The sequence below is a fragment of the Urtica dioica genome, chromosome 5, assembly GCF_054948205.1.
Source record: "Urtica dioica subsp. dioica isolate 48M chromosome 5, U.dioica_male_clone48M_v1_H2, whole genome shotgun sequence".
NCBI classification, from domain to species: Eukaryota; Viridiplantae; Streptophyta; class Magnoliopsida; order Rosales; family Urticaceae; genus Urtica; species Urtica dioica.
Window position 1 is genome coordinate 4,108,696 of NC_142760.1, and position 21,227 is coordinate 4,129,922.

The window sequence follows — 21,227 nt, forward strand, 5'->3', positions numbered from 1 at the left end:
TAGAAATTTGTTCATACCACTTTCCAAATAAAGAAAGAATTATTCTGATACCATGTTAGAATAACCAGTGAGAAAAGAGTTGGCCCACACCTTGGTCTCTATCTTTCCGGAGAATACATATTGGAAGATTCTGTATTGATCAAACAACGAGCAACCAGGAATCCGAAGCTTGAAGATCCAACGATTAAAAGAGCAAGGAGCCACTGAGGATTCCGAGAAGCAAGGAGATCAAAAAGCAAGGAGCATGGAGGATCAGTGGCTGAGCCAAAATGTATATAATCCTAAATTCTTTTATGGTTTGTGTTGATTGTGCTTGTCTTAAATATTAGATCTGTTGTTGTTGAATGATTTTGAGTATCCTGTTAATTATTGTTTACATTAAAGATCAGCAATTGTTCGTGTTTTCTTCTATTCTGCATTTGTAAACATAGTGTATGGTTAAGAAATTGGTTACCAAATAAGAAGTATTGGAATGATTGTTCATTTTTAATACATGGAAACCGTAATTGATCTTATGGAAGTAATTTACCCAATCAATTGAGTGATGCAGCGATCGTTCGTGTCCGATATCCACACCCTTATTTCCCAACAATTGGTGTCAGAGCGATTGTTCGTGTCTGATATCAACATATTTTTCCAACAGAACTATACAGAGAGTGATCTCAATGAGAGGTAAATTTGGTAGAGCTTTGAGTGTAAACGTTTTAATTTCCTCTCACGGATAGTGGTATTTATAGTTGTGGATGGGCTATAATATCCCTCTTGGATGTGTTGGGGTGGTCTGTGGGCATGCAATCACTAACCACTGTGTCATGTTTGTCGGTTAGTCGGGCGAGATATCTTCTCCAGAGTTAACCCCTTGCATCGCCATTAATGTTTTGTAATGCTGGACGTGATAGGCGAGATCCGCCTTCCCATCGTAGGAAGCGAGATTTCGGGATTTTGAAATTTCCCTTGCAGGTCTCGGCCAATATTTGAGTCGTGAAAGGCGAGAAAGTTTCCTCTATGACCTAGTAAGCTCTACCACTGCCTAGGCGGATTCTCGGATGTCACAAATTTTGTTTCGGAGGTTGTGGATCATATTGACAACATATATACTGGTGGTTGGAGTAACCCCATGATTTGGAGTAGTTATTTTTTGCATTTCATTCGACACTTAATTTGTGTGGCGGTTCCCGTTTGTCGCAGCCACATAGTGCGCATTAGGTCAAGAACTTAATCGTTCCTGCAAATCCTCGCCACGCGGGTTGCGTTGGGCGGTTATATGATCTCTAAGATCTTGGTTCGTGGCTCGAAGGTATGAGCTTCGTCTAGGACATCTTGCTCTTCGTGCATCCTTGATTTCCTCAACGTCTTCTCTTTGACCAAGTCTGTCATGGGAAGCGACATGTGTGTTCCTTACTTTAGGTCGAATATTTGAAGGTCCGGCTTCATTCGCAGCGGGGAGTGCCCCGTCCTTTACGAGAGAAGTCTCTATGTCTTTGTAATTCTCATGACCCTCGTAATTAGGATCATCCTCTCCGTCTTCGTTGTTGATGTTTTCGGAGCCCTTGTTGAGAATCCCCTGGACTTGCATAGGCCCATTCGCAGCCAGTCGGTTACGAAGCCTGGACTTGCTTCGGTCAGCTTGCGAATATTCTCATCCATCTCGTTTGCACGAGCGTCTCGTAGGCTTTGAGTAGGAGATGGTGAGCTAGTCGAGCTTTCCACGGAGAACAACCTTCTTCACCATGCGCTTGTTAGCGCAAGAAATATTTCAAGCTTCACATTGCGTTATTAGGGTTTCTACCTCACTCAGAACATGTGGGTTGTTGATTGCTCATCTTTTTCTCAAGCTTAAGAAAATTTGGGCCTTGATGGACTGAGCCCGTTTTGGATGGGTCTTTGGTCTTTTTGGGCTTTGATGGACTTTTTGATGACTCGGTCCGTTGGACTTTCAGACTCGAAATTCAATGCAAGTCGCGTCGAATAATATTTTGAGTTTTTCAAGAATGACCAATAACAATATGTTTAGCACATCCAAACAAGAATAAGTAAATGTGATATCTAGCATGATTTAGTGATAATTATACACCACCTCTAAAGTGAAGATCATGAGTTCAATCCCACGTACACAAAATGCCTTTCAAAGAAAAAAAAATTGAGAAAATGTTTTATTTATTTATTGTATTTTCCACTACTTTTAAACATAATAAAAAAAAGTTGATTTTCCAACGTATTATTTATATTATTTTTCTTAAAAAAATTTCGAATCTATTTTTCGAATTCCAACTGGATTCATAGTGACCGCTGTTTATATGATTTGTATCAACGAGAGCTTTATATGCGTGCATTTTAATTTTGAGATAAGAAAAATAATTTCCATCAACGTAGACTGTATTATGCATTGACCTAATACATGTGAGCTAGCGTAGAGAAAAAAAATAATACATGTAAACTATCAATGCACAATTACATATAAATATATGTGAACGTTTTTCATCAATAATGACTAGTTTTATTCGTTTTAAGGAAAAGACTGGTTATCACATCTTCTTAATTAATTGAATAAATATCAAAATAAAATTATAAACTATTGTTTCTTAAATACTTACGCGGCCGGAACGTTGCTTATCTCTTAAAAGTATATAAAACCTTATATAGTCAACTTATTCACAAGCGTACATTTAGTTATTTCCACTCTACATTTATCAATAAACTAGATCATCAATGTGATTATTTTAAATCTAAGAAGTGTGCCGACTAAATTCTTAGTGATTTCTGTTTGAAGAGTCGGTGTGAATATGCATATAATGTAATATATTATTTTTGCTGGGGTCATGTTTCAATTATTTGGTCATCTCTACGTTAGTCATTACAAATTAAATAATTGCGTAAGAGAAATATAACCTCACGAGTCAAGTCATCCGTGTACAAGATACAATAAGTATACAATGAATCGGTCCCTTCACAATAGAAGCATTAGTTGGTTACTTCAACATGGTAAAGCCTCCAATTTTGCACCAAATCATGGCCAGCAAATTACTAACCTGAAATTCTAATTGATTGAAAAAAACTATAAATTAAAGAAAAGGGGATGATAAAATTAACGTGTGAGGAATTCTAAATATACCAGTAAATTCTTGAGATCTAAAAAATCGCCGGTTTCAATTAAATTTTAATCAATTTTTGTCTTTAAAGGTTTTGTGATTCAAAATTAATTGACGTACTCGTTAAGCCATAGAACAACTTGTTTGTCAATGACAAGTCCTAGCAACACAAAGTATAAAATTGGGGAAGGTTTTAGATAACATGAAAATGTCCAACTAACAAAATGAGTAATATTGTAAAATAAAAAAATGGCATTCTTGAAATTAATTTGATTAAAACAATATTCTTGTAATTGAATGGCAATATTTTTTTTTCATTGCTCTTCGTATTTTAGTCGTTTTTGTTTGATTGCATCCTACGTATACTTAAATAAACAAAAATTTCATATTTTAACTTATGTGTGATCTTCCCCGTCTTCATTCCCTTATTGTGTTGTTCGATCTTCTCCGTCTTCATTCCCTTATTGTGTTGTTCGATCGTCTTCTATGTATCACATACTTTGTTCTCTATTTCTATTTAGTAGAATCCTTAGGAAAAACTTTTTTGTTTCCATCGAGCTAAAAGAATTGTTCATGGCTTTAATAAATCAAAGACATTGTTTAATAGCTATTTTGATTCATCTTTCCCTAATAAATTTTTTTTAAAAAAAAGCTAAAATCGAAGATTTAGTTATGATTAGAAATAAATTCACTATTTTTTCCATGGATTCCTTACTCATATTCATTTAAATGGAAGTATTCATCCAATAAAAAATGATGTTTCGTAATTTCATAATCCAATTTTTTAAATTTATAATTAACTCTTGGATATAAATCACGAGAATATAAATTCTTCCTCTACTTTTTCATTGAGAGGTAAACGAGTAAATCCTTTTTACGAGATAAGTTTTTTTTTATCGAAATGGCATATAACGCAACCCCGGGAGACCCCTTAACCATTAAGGGGTTAAGAGAACGAATCACACTTTTACCACTAAACTATACCTGCTACAATCCGTTTAATATGTATAAATCTGCTTTTTGTCGAACAAGATATTTATTGGTAAAAGAGAAGACGTAATGAGATTAGGACCAAATTTTATCCCAAGTTTTTTTTTATTAGAAGTTTTTATCGGATATGGCTTGACAAAACTATTTAAGTCGTAACATAAAAATGCAGTGAACAAGAATTCACAATTCTCTTATGTTCCTATCTTATATTTTGATATTTTTTTATTACTAAATAAAAAAGTAAAGAAAATAAGAAAACAAACGAAACTTTGATGATATATCAAATATCAAAGGAATCTAACAAGTTCCTCTTATGATTGTTTCAATATCAATAAGAAGTTTTTTTAAAAAAAAAATTGAAGAAGAACGCTTTTTTAATTTAGTCATTGGAACAAAAAAGACCTGGCCCAGCAGGTACTGGTCAGGCCGGGGAAATACCTGTTTTTTGTACAAAATAAAAAAGTTCTTTTTGATTTATTTATTTATTATTATTAATTTATACATTTTCTACAGATAAATTAAATAAAAGTATTTTTTGAAGCCCTATATTGACTTTTATTTAATTTATTATACTTTCTTTTGTGCATTAGGGAGAGATGGTTGAGTGGACTAAAGCGTCGGATTTCTAATCCGTTGTACAAGTTTTTTGTACCGAGGGTTCGAAACTTCGAACCTCTCTCTTTCCATTTACATTGATAACTTTTTATTTCCTTTTTTTATTAGTTAAATTAAAAATGTGAAAGTTATAAAATCCTTCTAAATAACATTTTAAAATCGAGCAAGAAAAATCAAACCTTATTTCTTTTTTGTTATTCACGTCCAGAATTACGTCCCGGATCATTAGATAGGAATCCGAAGTTGAATAAAGAGACAAAGAATATCACTACTGTGTAAACAAATAGTTTTAGAGTAAGCATTACAGAATCTCCAAAAGCTTTTTTAGGAAAAAAAAAAAGAGAGTAGATCTTCCATGCGGATATTTGTATTTTAGCTTCCGTATTTTATTATATTTTAAGATATATTTTTTAAAATTGCCACACAATTAAGAAAAAAACCTCTTATACCCACAATTATACATTTTGGAAGAGGTCTTCGCTGGAAAAAAAAAAGTCATAATAATGAAGTTAAATGTGGTGTTGTGAACTTTTTATACAATGATTTAACTATTTTAATCAAGGTTTCATACTATAAGATTTGTAGGATCTTATTGATTATGAAATTTTTTTTACAATAAAACGTGAATTTGTCTAGGGCGGTAGTAAATACTATAAAAAAAAATTAAATAATAATATCATCGAAAACTTACAGTAGCTAACTGAAAAAAGAAAACTGCTTAACCATTTCTTTTTTTTTACTTAGATTGATATTAATTGACTAAAACGGGATTTTTCTTTTCGATTTGGTTAATTTATTTGTAAATGCTTTAATGTTTCTATGATGAGTTGCAATAAACCTTAAGTTACTTCATAAAATAAGAAAAAGAAACTTCATTACAACAAACAAACATAAAGCATACGATAAAAGTGAATCAATATAAATCTCAAATGCTACGTACCAAGCCATTGTCGTAAATTTTAGTTAGTGCACATGTTGATAATATATATATGACCCTCCCAAATGTCTTAACGTACCCTTGATCTTAGCAAATATATAAATAATTAGCTCTTCTGACCTTTACTTAGTTTATCTTCTCTCTTCGGCTTAGCTATTTAATATTAAAAACCACTTTTTTTTTTCGTCACTCAAAAGAAACATTATTTTAACATTTACAAAAAAAAAAAAAAGAGAGATCATGCGTCCCAAAAACTCTAACCTAAATCCCTTCAAAACCGGCACAAGCTTTAAAAACCAACCCTCTATATATATATAAATACACACAAACATTTTGACTTCTTAAAACCAAAAGAAAGCACAAAACACAAAACACAAAACACAAAACACAATAACCTCAATCATATCACATACTATTTGAAAATTTGAAATCATGGGTTGTGAGGCTCCTAAGAAGTTAAATGAAGGGTTTCGCTTCAACGAGAACACTCTCTCGAGGTACTCCTCGGCTGGGGCTTGTTCGTCCCGTGTCTATTATTACAGAAACGCCACCGAGGGGATTCCTTTTCAATGGGAAATGCAGCCCGGGATGGCCAAAGACCCGCCAAGAGAAGAAGCGATCCCTCCACTTAGTCCTCCACCGGCTATTCTCAGCTTAGGGCTCCCAAAGCCGTCCATCAACGAAGATCCAACGGCTCACAAGCCTCTCTATCATAAACTCAGGCTTGCCAAGGTTTGGATCAAGAGATGCAAGAAAACCGCGTCGCGTATGAGAGTATCGTCCGATCAACGTAATCATAATAAAGATGAGAGATCTGAGTGCAAATCTCCGTGTTCTTCTCGTTCTTCTTCTTCGTCTTTATATTCTTCGTCTCTGCTGTCTTTTTCGGACATCATTTCGAGAGAGCAAAGTCCGGCTTGGGATCCTCCGAATAATAGAGAAGCCGTTATAAGTTGTAGCCCGTGGAGTCTGAGCCACGTTTTTGTGAGGCTTGGGAGAAAGGTGGACAAATAAATTCAGAGACAAGTTAATTTTTATAGAAGTTATATGTAACTTTTAATTAAGTTTGTATTATTATTGTACAGTCCAATATACTTATTTACCGCTTTGTAACTCAGACTTTATTACATTTTATATACTTAACTATGTCCGGCTTGGGAATTAAGCTTTAGTTAACGTGTTGTGTCTATGTTTATTAAAATAAGAAAGCGGATTTATTTATTTATTGTGCTTTTTTTTTTTTTCTTTCTGCGAAGACTTAATCGCCTTGCGAATTGTAATAAACTCTGAAGCAGCCACTCGTTGTTTATGTGCAGCGTTGGCCTGACGTGCCCGGATTGCATAATGTGCGTGTAAGACCCATACAAATTTGATCAAGATATTTGACCTTGATAGTAAAACGGACCATAATGTGCCTTTTAAGTTTTTTTTTTTCATCATATGACTTTGTTACACTCTCTCTAATGTAGTTAAATGAATCACGTGATAGTCACGTGTATGAGTCCAGGTCATCAAGCCACATATAATTGTATAATTGAACCAATTGTATTGAACCACATGACTAGTCGGTTAGGAATTGGTTGAGTTTGTTAATCGCTATTAATTAGATATAACATAACCTTTTTATTCACTTAATTCATTCAACGTGTGAAAGATTCTCTCTCTCTCTCTCTCTCTCTCTCTCTCTCTCTCTCTCTCTCTCTCTCTCTCTCTCTCTCTCTCTCTCTCTCTCTCTAATGAAGTGAATATTTGTTTCTCCTTGTGCTAGAGTTCTTTTTTTTTCCTCTATCTCTTCCCTTGAGATTTACACTCTTTCCGAAATGAGAAAATTATTATGATTCGTTGGTTTTAGAGTAATTTGTGAGCAAAAAAAATTTCATATACTTTTGTTCTAATGTATTCCGGAACAACTTAGAAAATTTGGTGTCGATCCATCCTTAAGAATACAAAGAACGCTCACCAAATATGTGACAGACACGTTGAAATTCAAATTGTGTGATTATCTCAAAGTCTCAAATTTGTATTCTTATGTTCAGTGATATTATTAGTCGTAATCAATTCAAAACTAGAAGATCTAAATCCTAAATAAAACGCTTTTTCTTAAATTGTAACTAGTTCATCTAATTCAACATATATCACATTCTTTGTTTTATGAATTTTTGACGAATAAAGAAGCAATCCCAACAATTGGTATTAGAGTATTAGGTTATTCTACAATATTACAATTTTTTTTATCAAATTATGTTTAAATGAAACATGCGATTAGTAATTTAGATTCAATAATTGATCGCATTGAATTCATTAATTTTTTTATTAGATAATTTTGTAGATTCCATCCAAAGTTTAAAATATCGTTGATATGCTGTAGCAGCCAAAATATCGCTACTCAAAATATCGGTCAAAATATATATATATATATATATATATATATATATATATATATATAACTTGTTATTAGTCGTAATCAATTCAAAGCTAGAAGATCTAAATCCTAAATAAAACGCGTTTTCGTGAATTGTAACTAGTTCATCTATTTCAACATATATCACATTCTTTGTTTTATGAATTTTAGCAATCCCAACAATTGGTATTAGAGTATTAGATTATTCTACAATATTACAAAAAATTTATATTAAATTATGTTTAAATGAAACATGCAATTAGTAATTTAGATTTAATAATTGGTTGCATTGAATTCATTAATTTTTTTTTGTTAGATAATTTTGTAAATCCTGTCCAAAGTTTAAAATATCGCTGATATGTTGTAACAGCCAAAATATCGCTACTCAAAATATCAGTCAAAATATTGTAGTTTAATTTTTAACTTGTATCGGGCCTAAATGGTCCAATATAATACCAGCCCAAAGCCTATTAAAGACCAGCGGTGTGACGACCCGACTTTTCAAACCGCCTTACTTATCTTACTTTTTAAATTTTAGAAAATTCTTTAGAAAACTTGAAGGATTTGTTTTTTTTTAAAGAAACACATCGAATAAAAAGAAAGCTTAAGTTTTAAGAATTTAGAAAAGGAAACAAAAATAAAAGAAATATGAAGATTGCATATCGAACATTTCATGAGAAGTACTTAACCAAAATTGAAAATACGAATTTGAAACTAAACATAGCGTTAAAAAATATATTAAAACATAATCCATATTCTAAATCTCAACTAAATTAGAAAACTCTTTGAAACTTCATAACTTTGAAATAATTGAAAATAAAAACTTTAAAACTTATTTCTTAAAGACTTGTAGCGGAAGACTTATTCTGTAAATGAACACCATAACTCAAGCCTCTCGCTATCGACGCCGCTAGTCCGCCCTGCTTAGTTCCTTGCAAGTTGTTTACCTACAATACAGACGTATATTTTTTTTCCGAAGAGATGAGCTTACGCTAAGCTAGAATAATATAAAGCTCACAAAAAAGAGTAATGCAATGCATGAACCGGTTATTAGTATTTTAAAACTAATTGATGACCTGATCTTCCTTTTCTTGATTCTATTAACTTTTAGTTCGGGGTGCCCCTACGGTAGTCGTACCTATTTCGGTGCGCACTTTAGAGACGAAAATATGAGGTTGCAAGGTCCCACACTTCGCTCTATCTAATAAACATATTAGGGACTCAGCTCGAGAAATTTTCCCATTTGAGCCTCGGCCCGGGAAACTTCTCCTTGATACCTCTCGAGGCGGTATGACTCCCTTACTTATCTTTATCTTTTCACTTTGAGAATTACGTTACGTACAGATATGACATGCAAATAAAAACTTTCATGCATATGCTCATACAAAAACATGACTAAATAATAAAACATGTACATTCTCGAATCTACTTTAACTTAACACCACATAGCTTACCAGACATAAATCACTACTTTAAATTATATCTAATATATAGCATCAACACATACACTAGTACAAAGTGAAGCTTTAGACACGAAAAGTTTCAGACGCGACTTGTCGCATCTAAATAGACGCTACTTTTGGTACTACAGACGCGATTTGTCGCGTCTGATAACTAATTTCACTAAAAAATTTAGCGCGATGTTTATCCCGATTTTTATTAATTTCATTTTGGTTACAGACGCGACATGTCGCGGCAGGCTTAAAATCTGAGTAAGAGACGCGAGAAGTCGCGTCTATAGGTAAACAAAAAATAAATAAATAGAGACGATTTAATATGTAAAAATCGGGTGAAATAATTTTGGAATTTTTGTCTCTATATTTTTTGTCGCAAAGGCAATAGACGCGATATGTCGCGTCTGTAGGATAACTCAACTGAATACCTAAACTTTGGTATAAATATTGAGAAAATTTTGCGACTATATTTATTCCGCTAAAGATAGAGACGCGAGAAGTCGCGTCTGTAGGGTAAAGAAGAAATATATAAAAAGATTTCGATACCCAGTTTTAAATTAACCAGACTTCTCTCCCACGATTTCCACTCCCTCGATCAACTCCTTCCGATCGATCCGCGCGCGAGCCAGTTTCCTAGAAATTGATGGCCGTCTCTATATATCCCTCCTTGGTTCTCTCGACCCTTCTCTCTACCATACATAACCACAGACCACAACAACATCACCGACTCATAATCTTCTTCTCCTACCATCTTCTTCTTCCCCCCTGCGCGCGGCCAAAAACCCCCAAGACCCGTCTCAAGCTTGCGCGCGCTCCAGCTGAGAACAAGAAAATCGCGGCGAGCTAGACGAGGACGGTGGACCGAGGAAAGTCACCGGAAAAGAAAGAGTCGACATCGGTGAAGCTTTAAGAGGTAAGAATTGCGTTCAATTTCCTCAATTGGTCTCTGAAATTCCTTCAAGGTTTTCTAGGGTTTGAAACCCCTTTCTTGATGAATTTTGGTTGCTAAAATCTCTATTTTCCTGTGGGTTTTGGATTGAGACTCTGGATTCCTTCACTGTCACTCTCTCAGGTCCAGCGATTCCCAAAAATCCAAATCATCTCTGCCCCGCACGAGTTCTCGCGTCTAAAGTATTTCCCGCTTTTTGGCGGGAACATATTTAGACGCGACTTATCGCGTCTGTAGAAATTTCACAAAACTATTCAGACGCAAGAAGTCGCGTCTGTTTCTCTCCCGCCAAAAGGCGGGAATACATTTAGACACGAGTTATCGCGTCTGAAAGTCGTGTCTAGCATTAGACGCGACTTCCCGCGTCTGTTTAGCCAACAACAAAATCGACATTTAGACACGAGTTGTCGCGTCTGAAAGTCGTGTCTAGCATTAGACGCGACTTCTCGCGTCTGTTTACCAACAAACACGAACATACAGACACGACCATTGTCGCGTCTGATGTCGCGTCTATTAGGTAAATAGACGCGACTCTGGGAGCTTTAGACACGACTTTTGTCGCGTCTAAAGCTCCATATTGTCCTAGTGATAACTTACAAATCATAGCTTACTCAAATATCAAACCACAAAAGAACAAACACGAAATCAGATAGTAAAACGCATACTTAAGTATATTAAACTACATATAAGACATGTCATAAATAATATGTTCATCAAATTTATTTTTGAACTAATCTGTGTTGAACTAATATCGGAGGTTACGATTGTAGATCGTCGAAGGAATTGGACGCTCAAAACGACTCGAAACCTAAGTGGGATAAAATGCTATCGGGGATCAGCTAAGGAAAGGATTCAAGACATACTTTAGGTTCTGGAAATTTTCCGAACGAGATTTGACATGAAAATACGAAAATACCCTTGGCTATTAGGGTTTCGGGGAAAAACTAAACTCTGATAAAACTTTTGTAAAACATCCAGTAACTATAAAACATGATTTTGAGAACTTTTTGTGAAGGCACCACAGCCAAAAGAAAATCGGAACTATTTATTAATAATAAAACAAGTATAACATCTTACTTTAAAAACTTATGAAAAACTAGTCTGCGGACAGATAATAAAATAATCAGAAAATATTACGTATATCATGAAAATATTTTTCGATTACTTTTTAAAAAATAAGACATATAAAACTAGCGTTTCCAAAAAGAATCAATGCAAAATAATAATTTTTTAATTAACAGTAAACGTTTTAAAGTCTGAAAATCGGAAATAGGCTAGACCAACGAATCAGATTTACGCACTGATTTGTAAATAATCGGAAAATATTCTGTATTTCATAAAAATATTTTTTCGATTGATAGAAGACATTTAAATCTAGCTTTTTCCTAAAAGAATCGATGCAAAATAACGATTTTTGAAACCACAGCAAGTGTGAAATCCCAAATTTTAAGTTTAATTAAAAGACTAAATTTTTTGTGTTTGAGTGACGTTAGTATTTTTTTTTTTTGTTAGTAAAATAGTAGTGAATGATTTGTTTATGCACTACTACAAATACAGTCTTTCGGTGCGGATGACTTTTGGGTGCGACTTTTCGCACCTAAAAGTCGCACCAAAAAAGACTTTTGGGTGCGAAAAGTCGCATCCAAAAGATATTGAAGCAATTAAAAATTTTCGCTGATTTTTTTAAATTTAGGTGCGAAAAGTCGCACCCAAAAGTTCATTAATACCTTTGGGTGCGACAAAGTCGCACCCAAAAGTCCAAATTTCGTCAAAAAAATTAGCGGGATTTTGTTCCCTCTTATTTCACTTCTCAAATTTCACTTCCAAAAAATTATCTTCTTGCGAAAATAAAAGAAACAAAGAAAGAAAAGAAAGAAGAGAGGAAGGGAAAGAGAGAGACCGAGACAAGGAGAGATAGAGCCGAGAGAAGGAGAGAGAGGAAGAGAGCGAGGGAGTGAGCGACGGGGGTGAGCTCACGGAGGAGGAGGAAGCTCGACCAACAGCAAGCCACCGAGACCCGATACCATCTCGAGCGCGCGCGTCTAAGCCGAGAAGACGAGGACGCCGTGAGCCGCCGAGGACGCCGGACCGAGAGGAGACGCCGGAAAACGAGGCTGAGAGAACCGGTGGTTGATTTCACAGCCACAAAGGTGAGAATTTCTCTTACCCGAAATGGATTTTGAGATCTAGGGATTGGAATTCAAATTTGGGATTTTTGATTTTCTTGTTTGATTTCGTGAAATTGTTGGCTGTGGATGATTGCTTGAGCTTGTTTGTGACGATTAGTACTTGAGTTTGTAGATTGAAATCATTGGTTGGATTTTTCTCTTGATTTGTTTGGCCGAAAATTAGGTGTTAGGGTTCATGAATTGGGGGTTTTTATTTTTGGACGTGCTTTGATGATTCTCAGATTGAAATTATCCTGGAATTGGGATTTTCGGATGTAATGATTCTGAGGTTGATTCAGTGATGATTCTGATAGTTGAGATGATTGGTTTATGATTTTGAGCAAGCTCTGTATGTACCCTATTCACCCATTCGAATTTCAATTCAACTTTTTTAGCGCTCTTGAATTTGTATGCATATTGTTAGCAAGTTTCTACAAGATCTGGCGTTTTCGTCGTGGCTAATTCAGATTACGCTAAAGGCCTTTTTTTAGATTTTTCTTTGAATGCCTAATGGTGTTTATATAGTAAATGTGAATTGATTATGTTTTGTTCTTTGTATATTTTTCTTTGGCTCTGACTAACTTCTCTTTTGACTTTGCAATGGTTTAAACAGCCTCTCAGACTCGAAATTAAGGTACTTTGTCCAATTTCCAATACTACACTTTCTCTGGTCTTTTGCAGATCTCGATTTTTTTTTATGAATATTAATTGGAACAATTGTGGTGTTAATGTCTTGTGTTATCTCAGAGGAAGCTCGCTCAGAGATTAGAAAGAGTAAAATGATTATTCATGCGATTCCCTTGCATTTTCAAACTTTTTTTCCTCTCTTGAAAATAGCGTGCTTATTCTTTTATTTTTCTTGTTCTCTTGTACAGGGTGGTGATCGGTTATGACGAAGGGTCTATGATGGTAAAATTTGGTTGTGAAGTGCCCATTGCTAGTATGGACAACAGCGGAAAAATAATTTGGGCCAAGCACAATGAGATACAAACAGTGAACATTAAGAGCGTTGGAGCTGATTTTGAGGTCTGAACTCTTTTAATTGCCCTTCTGTTGAGAAACTATATTGACAATTTTAGTGCTTTTGCATTTACTGGGATATCTACTTTGCTTTGCTAATTAGAAACCGATGGCCCGGCGTTATATGGTATTTGAAAAGAAAAAAAAAAAGAGCTCGCTATCGTTATATGGTATCATAATTGACCGAATTGTTTTTGAGTTTTTTCTTTCTTTCTTTTCCTTCAGTTTATTGGAGCTGCCAGTTCATCGCTCGTGCGTCGAACATGTCTATGAGGATGTGGCAGCAAATGGCTGGTGCTGATCGTGTGCGGAGGAATGTTGCCGCTATTTTTGGCGGTGATTTGGCTTCTTTTGATCAGGCATTTTGTCACTGCAATGCCTTGGATAACAGTTGCTCTTTTCAACATTCTGATCATATCAGTCACCTTGTATTGTTATAGCAAATCCCAGGGTTGATTGCTAATAAATGGATATGCCAAATAACGCAGTTGTAACTGGTGCCCATCGCAGACGAAGAGACGGGATTGGAGCTTGTGGGTCTTGTCCAAGCTCCACGATGACCATGAAAATGGGCATCGAGCGTCGACTGATGGAAAAAATCCCAGAAATAGTTGCCGTGGAGCCCATCGCAGACGAAGAGATGGGATTGGAGCTTAACGAAGAGAACATAGAGAAGGTAACGTTTCACACTCGCAACTTCTTTATCCTGATTGCTTGTTTAGGATTGTAACTGAAACGAAAAATATGACTGGGCTATTTGGTGGTGTGAGGTAGTTAGGATCTAGGGAATATAGGATTCAGTGTGAAGTCATTCGCTGTAATTCTCCTAGGCAGAGGCTTATTCATTTGCTATGAAATCCAAGTCTTGATAGTTTTGATATGACAAACTTTGGACACCTATACACTCGTGTTAATATGGCATAAAACTGTACTTGATTATCATTCAGCCGAATTCGTTGTTTGTTTCTTCCGTTTCTAACCAATACAACAATGCAAGCACAGCTTAATTTATTTGGAATTTAGCTTCTGCAAAGACAGGCACGTGGGATCAGAATTGCGAAGCCCAGATCAAATAATTGTATATATAAAAAAAAGACACGGTAATAAGTTGATAAGTTTTGTTGGTGGCGGTGATAATGATTTCAGGTACTAGAAGAAATAAGGCCGTACCTGGTGGCGACGGCAGGAGGGTCTCTGGAGCTGGAAGGGATTGAGGAGCCAATTGTCAAAATCCGTTTATTGAGACCAATCGCTTGAACTTGTGAATTGCTATAACAATTTTTTTATACTGTGTATTATGTGTTATGGACCATTTAGGTATAATTTTTATTTTTCAATTAAGCAATTCAATATAACAAGTTTCATTCAGCCTTTTATTTTTAATTGCTTATAACAGGTTTCATTAAATTAAATCAAGTAATGTCATTTAATTGCTTTTTATTTTATAAATAAATTAAGAATCAAAGTCACTTTCAAATCAGATGACAACTAAATCACAGTTAACAATTACATTTTTCAAAGATTTAAAGTCACTTTATAATAGAGCGACGTCTAAAGTACTGTTTTTTTCCCCAAAACTGACTATCGGGTGCGACTTTTGACTATCGGGTGCGACTTTGTCGCACCCAATGCTCTTTTACCCGCCTTTTTAATGGATTTTTATGACATTTTAGGTGCGACTTTAGGTGCGAAAAGTCGCACCTAAATGTCGCATCCGAAAGTCATGACTTTTGGGTGCGACTTCTCGCACCCAAGGCCTTTAGGTGCGGACTTTCAGGTGCGGAAAAGTCGCACCCAAAGTCGCACCCAAAGGTATCTTTGGGTGCGGAAATTGACTTTTGGGTGCGAAAAAAGTCGCACCCAAATGTCTTTTTTGTACTAGTGATGTGGTATGTATGCTTTAGGGTATTTTTGTTTGAATTTCGTATACGGATATTATTTATATATATATATATATATATATTTATATATATATATATATATATATAAGTTATTGAGATTTGTAACTAACAAGGCCACTTTAAATATGTGATTTTGGATCTAGTCTATGTTTGACAATTTTTAGGAATATAACAAAAATGACTTATGTGTCAATAATTAAGGTCTTATTTACCATTATCTATTAACAAATTCGTCGTTTTCTCTCTCATATTTTTTTCAAATAATTTTTTTGCATTAAAACTTCAAAAGTTCGTATTTTTCTCATACGAACTCGAAATTGAGTGATTTCAGATCCTACAAAATCGTGGCGTCGAGATCTTCATAAATAGACCCATTGTGATTGATGAAAAATTATATTTATGTCGATAATTTCAAAAAAAATCAGTTATTTCCATATTTAAGGTAGTAACGTGATTTTTTACATCTATGGTATTAAACATGATTTTTCATCAAACACAATGGATCTATTTTTAAAGATCTCGGCGTCACGAATCCGTAGGATTTGGAATCACTCAATTTCGAGTTCATATGAGATAGATATGATTTTTTGAAGTTTTTATGTAAAAAAAATGGAGGAAACAAATAGGAGACATAAAATGACGAATTTGTTTATAAATAAGGGCAAATCAGACCTTAATTATTGCCACATAAATCTGTTGGCTATTTCCCTAAAAGTTGTGAAACATAAGCTAAAAACAAATTTCATAGTTTCATTTTGGCTATTTTGCTACACTGCTCAAAATTATTTATGTTATAAATAAATCATGTGTGTATAAAGATACATATTTTTACATGTATTGTTATAAATTAAAGGTCATATATAATATATGTACGTGAGTAATATATATATACACATATATATATTATAATAATATCTATATATATATTATAGCAGTAAGTAATATATATATATATATATATATATATATATATATATATATATGTGGTTTTATATAATGTAATATAACTTGATATACCATCAGCAGCGCATGTGTGTATTAGCAGCGCATGTGTGTATGCTTTATAATTATAATAATTAATATATTAATATTAGAAGTAGGATTAGGGTTTCGGTTTTTAGGGTTTGGGCTTTTAAGATTTAATTAAACTATATATAAGCATCTCATCCTTTTCTTTTAACGGTTCTTCTCTGCTCTCCCTCCCCTATTCATCTTTTTGTTTGGAAATTCGTAGCTCTAATTAGGTATGCTTTCTTTTCTATCTGGTTCGGATTCCTTGAAAACGGTTTCTTAAAACGCTTGTCCTGGTTTCAAAAAGTATGTTTTTGCGTTGATTCTTTTTGGAAAAGTTAGTTTTAAGTGTTTTCTATCTAAATCTGTAATCGAAAAATAGTTTTATGAAATATAACATATTTTCCGATTATTTTCAAATCAGTGCGCAGACCTGAGACCTATTTCCGATTTTCAGACTTTAAACGCTTGCTGTGGATTCAAATATTTTGGTTTTGCGTTGATTCTTTTTGAAAACGTTAGGTTTAAATATCTTCTATCTAAACGTTTAATCGAAAAATATTTTTATCAAATACAAAATATTTTTTAATTATTTTAAAAACAGTGCGCGGACAGTTTTTGACAAAAGTTTTAAAGTTAGATTTTAGCACTTCTTTTATTTTTAATAAATAGTTAAAAAATTATTTTGGCCGTGGTGCCTTTACAAAAAGTGATCAAAATTATGTTTTATACGTACTGGAATGTTTACAGTAGTTGTCTCAGAGTTTTAGTTTTTCACCGAAACCCTAATAGCCAAGGGTATTTTGGTAATTTCACGTTGAATGTCGTTTCTGAAAACATCCAGAATCTAAAGTATGTCTTGAATCCTTTTCTTAGCTGATCCCCGATAGTATTTTACCCCGATTAGGTTTCGAGTCAAGTAGAGCTTCCAATCCGTCTTCGACCCAGAGATCGAGCTTTATTCCCGTTTTGTCAAGGTGAGAATAATCTCACTGCAACACATATTAGTTCAAAAATATATTAAGTATTATATGATCTGAATGAGTTTATAATATTTTTGAAATTGTAATTGTTTGATTGTTGACATATGTGTGGTATGGTATGATATGATAAATTATGAATGATATGTTATGTATACGGAGTTTATGATATGATATGGTAAAGTATGTTATGTAATGATATGATATGATATGGTATGGTATGATAAATTATGAACGATATGTTATGATATGCTGAGTTTATGATATGATATGGTATGGTATGATAAATTATGAACGATATGTTATGATATGCTGAGTTTATGATATGATATGGTATGGTATGCTATGTGATGATATGATATGATATGATATGTTATGTGATGATATGATATGGTATGATATGTTATGTGATGATATGTTATAAATTAGAATACTTATATCAGGTTCTTTTTCTAGTCATGTTATCATGTATTTTTTATGTCACACGTCATTCGTGCATGTAACAAAAATAAAAAGGGAAAAGATAGAGATAAGCAAAGGAGTCGTACCGCCTCGAGCTACGGAGGTCTTAAGAAGAATTTCTCGAGCCGACTTACGGGCCCAAATGAAGAAATTTCATTACTACAAATACAATTTTCCGGTGTGGAAGACATTCGGGTGCCGCCCTTCGCACCCTCGACCTCAGCTCCAACGCCTTCACCGGAAACCTCCCTCTCGGCCTCTGCTCCCGCGGCGAGAGGCCTCTCGAGAACCCTCGACCTCAGCCCCAAATTTTCTAGGGTTTGAAACTTGAATTTAGGGCTTCTATGGAAATCAGTTGACGTTGGCCGTGTGTTTCTGGTGTTGGCCGTGTCTTTTTTACGCTGGCCGTGTGTTGAGTTTGATGTTGTGATGTGATTATGAAATTGTTTAATGTTTGGGTTGAAAGGCATGGTTTGAATTTTGTTAGATTTTTAGGACGAATTTTGAGTAATATGTGGACTTGGCCGTATGAAGTTTTGGATGTGTTTTATGAATTGAGGAATTCTGCTTGATGATGTGTTGAGGCTGTAATGATTTTTTTTTTTTTTGTGAATTCTGGATATTTGGATTGGGTTGTGTTTCGGCCGAGGGATTTGGTTATCACTACAACAAATATCGGAAACAGCCGCGACAAAAGTCGTGGCTGTTGCCACAAAAGTCGTGGCTGTTGCCAGATCAGCCGCGACAACAGCCACGACAAATGTCGTGGCCGTTGCCCCGTTGCTGTTTAGCAACAGCCACGACTTGTCGCGGCTGTTGTTGATATATAACAAAAAAAAAAAAATGGCAGGAGACTGCAACTTTAAAGCTGGATTTTTTTTTATCTGCATTTATATGTATATATATACTGTACATATAATAAACACAATATATTACAACTAAAACTAGTCTATTATAAAAGAAAGAAACAAACACACTAAAACAGCTAAAATTTGAGCACGCATCAGCTTGTCTTGATTGTGGTCACATGTTTTCTGGATACAAAAACAGAACAATTCATACTCACTCACACTCACACACCACACAGAAATACATATAAACAAAAAACACACACCACACCACACATAAACAAAAACACACACAAACTCACACACCACACATAAGCACACATACACACAGAACACACACATATAATACTCTCTCACACACATCACACACACATAACACACACATAATACTCTCTCACACACAGCACACACAAACAAAAATATACACACGCACATAATACTTACACCACAGATCACACCACATAACACATACACACTCAAATATACCACACAATACATAAGGCTGAGATGAGAACACACACACACATCACATAATACAAACACATCACACGATAGACTTACATGAGGTGGGCGTTCGGAGGTGGCTTCGCGGCTGCTTGGATAGGCTCGTTGATCAGAGATTCAATTCTCAAGACAAGACCAAATCTTTTTTAGATGTGAACTTGAGTCTCGACAGCGTAAGTTCCGTTCTGATGCACTTTTTTTGGCTCTAACCAAATGATGTCACTGATATATAAGAGTGTATAGAATTAAAGAGAAGAGAAAAATGTAAGCTTAATGTGACATTATTCGTAAGCTAATTAACTATATCAGCGTGGATACAAAAACACTCACGAGGGCAGCGATGTCATTCTCTGTGTTCAGCGCTCCAGCTTCTGCCACATGGCATACTCGATCGATCAGAATTAAGACAAACACAATCATCTCGGTGCCTCGGAAGCAACACCGGGCATGAAGATCTCAATCTCGACGGCTTTTTTCCTTCTACTTCAGTTGAGAAGAGATCACAGCAATGAATAAAAAGGACACGGTGAGACAGGGACCATATCACTATAGTAAAATCAATAGTAGTAATAATACTCAGAAAAAGGAAAATAGAAATAAAATGTCCTTTCACCTTCAAAGAAACGATGATGAAAACTTGGCCAGCTTGAAGAAATGTTTTCTGGACCTGAGAGAATAATTAGAACTATGATTCCATTATTGCAGCGTAATAACCATCATCAAGATTGCCCCTCCATTTGAACCACAAGACCAAATAAAGTCTCAATTTCCAAATACTTTCCAGTCCAATACACAGTATAAATGAATTTCACAGTAAAACCTCTTCTACCCAGAGATAAAAAATAAAAATAAAATTAAAATAAAATAAAAAAATGGGTCAGTTCAGGGATTACTTACAGCAAGAAGAAAAAAAGGATACATACCCAAATCATATTTGCAACAAACTGAATCAATGGCTTAACCTTTTTCCAAATCAATACATAATCCATTCATTCATTTCATATAGAGTATTGAAATCGCAACGGTTTCGAAAATGAATTCCTTCAAGCACACACACAAACACAAACACTCACTCACTCACTCATGGACTCACACGTACATACACATACACACACATACAGAAATGAATTTGACTTGGACATCCAACAATAAACACAAACTATGATCGAATAACCCTCAATTTCATAACTCAATTAAAAAAACCCTAACTTGTTTCTTGAAATCCGACCCAAAGAAGATAAATTAGAAGTTTACCTTGCTCGGCGATGGATCCGAGGGAAGAGCAGAGGAGGTGAGACATGGTGGCTGGCGGAAAAGTGGGCTGTCGACGGGGCCAAGGGCCGAGGGAGAGAGGGGGGTCGCTGCGGCGGTTGGGCGAAGAAATTTGGAGAGAGAGAGAGAGAGAGAGGGCTAATGAGAAAAAGACTTAACATATACCTCATTTCGCGAAAAATAACTTCACAGCGAACGCTCTTTTTTTTGCCGAAAATTTGAGCCAAGGAAAGACCGCTTTTTTTTTTTAGCAAAAAATTTAAACAGCCACAAACAGCCGCGACTAGTCGCGGCTGTAGCCTCAAATGTCGTGGCTAAATAGCCACGACTTGTCGCGGCTATTACCGAGAAAAAAATTTGTGGCTGTTGCCAGTATTTGTTGTAGTGTATTTGGCCGAGGGATTTGGTCGCCATTTTTTTTTGTGAGTTTTTAGGTGCGACTTTTGTGAAATCCCAATTTTTTTTAACTGAATTAAAAAGCTAAAATTTGTGTGTTCAAGTTACGTTAGTTTTTTTTTAATAAAGTAGTAGTAAATGATTTATTTATGTGGTAGTTTTTGAAGTTTTATTTTTATGTGTTCTTTAGAGTGTCTTTGAATTTAATATACTTTTTTTAGATTACAAAA

The 21,227-nt window shown here is 34.8% G+C and overlaps 2 protein-coding genes and 1 long non-coding RNA gene across 7 annotated transcripts; 2 read left to right on the top strand and 1 right to left on the bottom strand.

Annotated features, from left to right (window-relative positions):
• The first annotated feature begins 6,002 nt into the window (after positions 1 to 6,002).
• On the top strand, positions 6,003 to 6,773 carry LOC149394906 (uncharacterized). The gene has a single exon (XM_089616077.1). The coding sequence runs from the start codon at positions 6,064 to 6,066 to the stop codon at positions 6,643 to 6,645; it is 582 nt and encodes a 193-aa protein (XP_089472203.1). The 5' UTR covers positions 6,003 to 6,063; the 3' UTR covers positions 6,646 to 6,773.
• A 7,098-nt stretch (positions 6,774 to 13,871) lies between these two features.
• LOC149394907 (nifU-like protein 2, chloroplastic) lies at positions 13,872 to 14,922 on the top strand. Of its 3 annotated transcripts, none has more exons than XM_089615676.1 (3): positions 13,872 to 13,959; positions 14,112 to 14,299; positions 14,770 to 14,922. In XM_089615676.1, the coding sequence occupies exons 1-3, from the start codon at positions 13,887 to 13,889 to the stop codon at positions 14,878 to 14,880; spliced, it is 372 nt and encodes a 123-aa protein (XP_089471802.1). In that variant the 5' UTR covers positions 13,872 to 13,886; the 3' UTR covers positions 14,881 to 14,922. The 3 variants fall into 3 exon arrangements, 1 of the variants encoding a protein (XP_089471802.1); XR_016297189.1 differs by having other exon boundaries at positions 13,907 to 13,982; positions 14,770 to 14,916; XR_016297190.1 differs by having other exon boundaries at positions 13,934 to 13,959; positions 14,134 to 14,299; positions 14,770 to 14,916.
• Positions 14,923 to 18,869: 3,947 nt separating this feature from the next.
• Positions 18,870 to 20,935, bottom strand: LOC149394908 (uncharacterized). 3 transcript variants are annotated; one of them, XR_016297214.1, is made up of 4 exons: positions 20,584 to 20,935; positions 19,943 to 19,996; positions 19,660 to 19,809; positions 18,870 to 19,551 (listed from the first exon to the last, which is right to left on the bottom strand). It is a non-coding gene; the product is annotated as an uncharacterized LOC149394908 (long non-coding RNA). The 3 variants fall into 3 exon arrangements; XR_016297212.1 differs by having other exon boundaries at positions 19,660 to 19,812; XR_016297213.1 differs by having other exon boundaries at positions 19,660 to 19,812; positions 19,943 to 20,014.
• Between the last annotated feature and the right edge of the window lie 292 nt (positions 20,936 to 21,227).

What these genes read in the sequence shown, in the direction of transcription:
- LOC149394907 (XM_089615676.1), top strand. Translation starts at nt 13,887, where the DNA reads ATGTCTATGAGGATGTGGCAGCAAATGGCTGGTGCTGATCGTGTGCGG. An exon ending in TGTTGCCGCTATTTTTGGCG is followed by an intron (nt 13,960 to 14,111) that starts GTGATTTGGCTT and finishes CAAATAACGCAG; the next exon opens with TTGTAACTGGTGCCCATCGC. An exon ending in ACGAAGAGAACATAGAGAAG is followed by an intron (nt 14,300 to 14,769) that starts GTAACGTTTCAC and finishes TAATGATTTCAG; the next exon opens with GTACTAGAAGAAATAAGGCC.
- LOC149394906 (XM_089616077.1), top strand. Translation starts at nt 6,064, where the DNA reads ATGGGTTGTGAGGCTCCTAAGAAGTTAAATGAAGGGTTTCGCTTCAAC.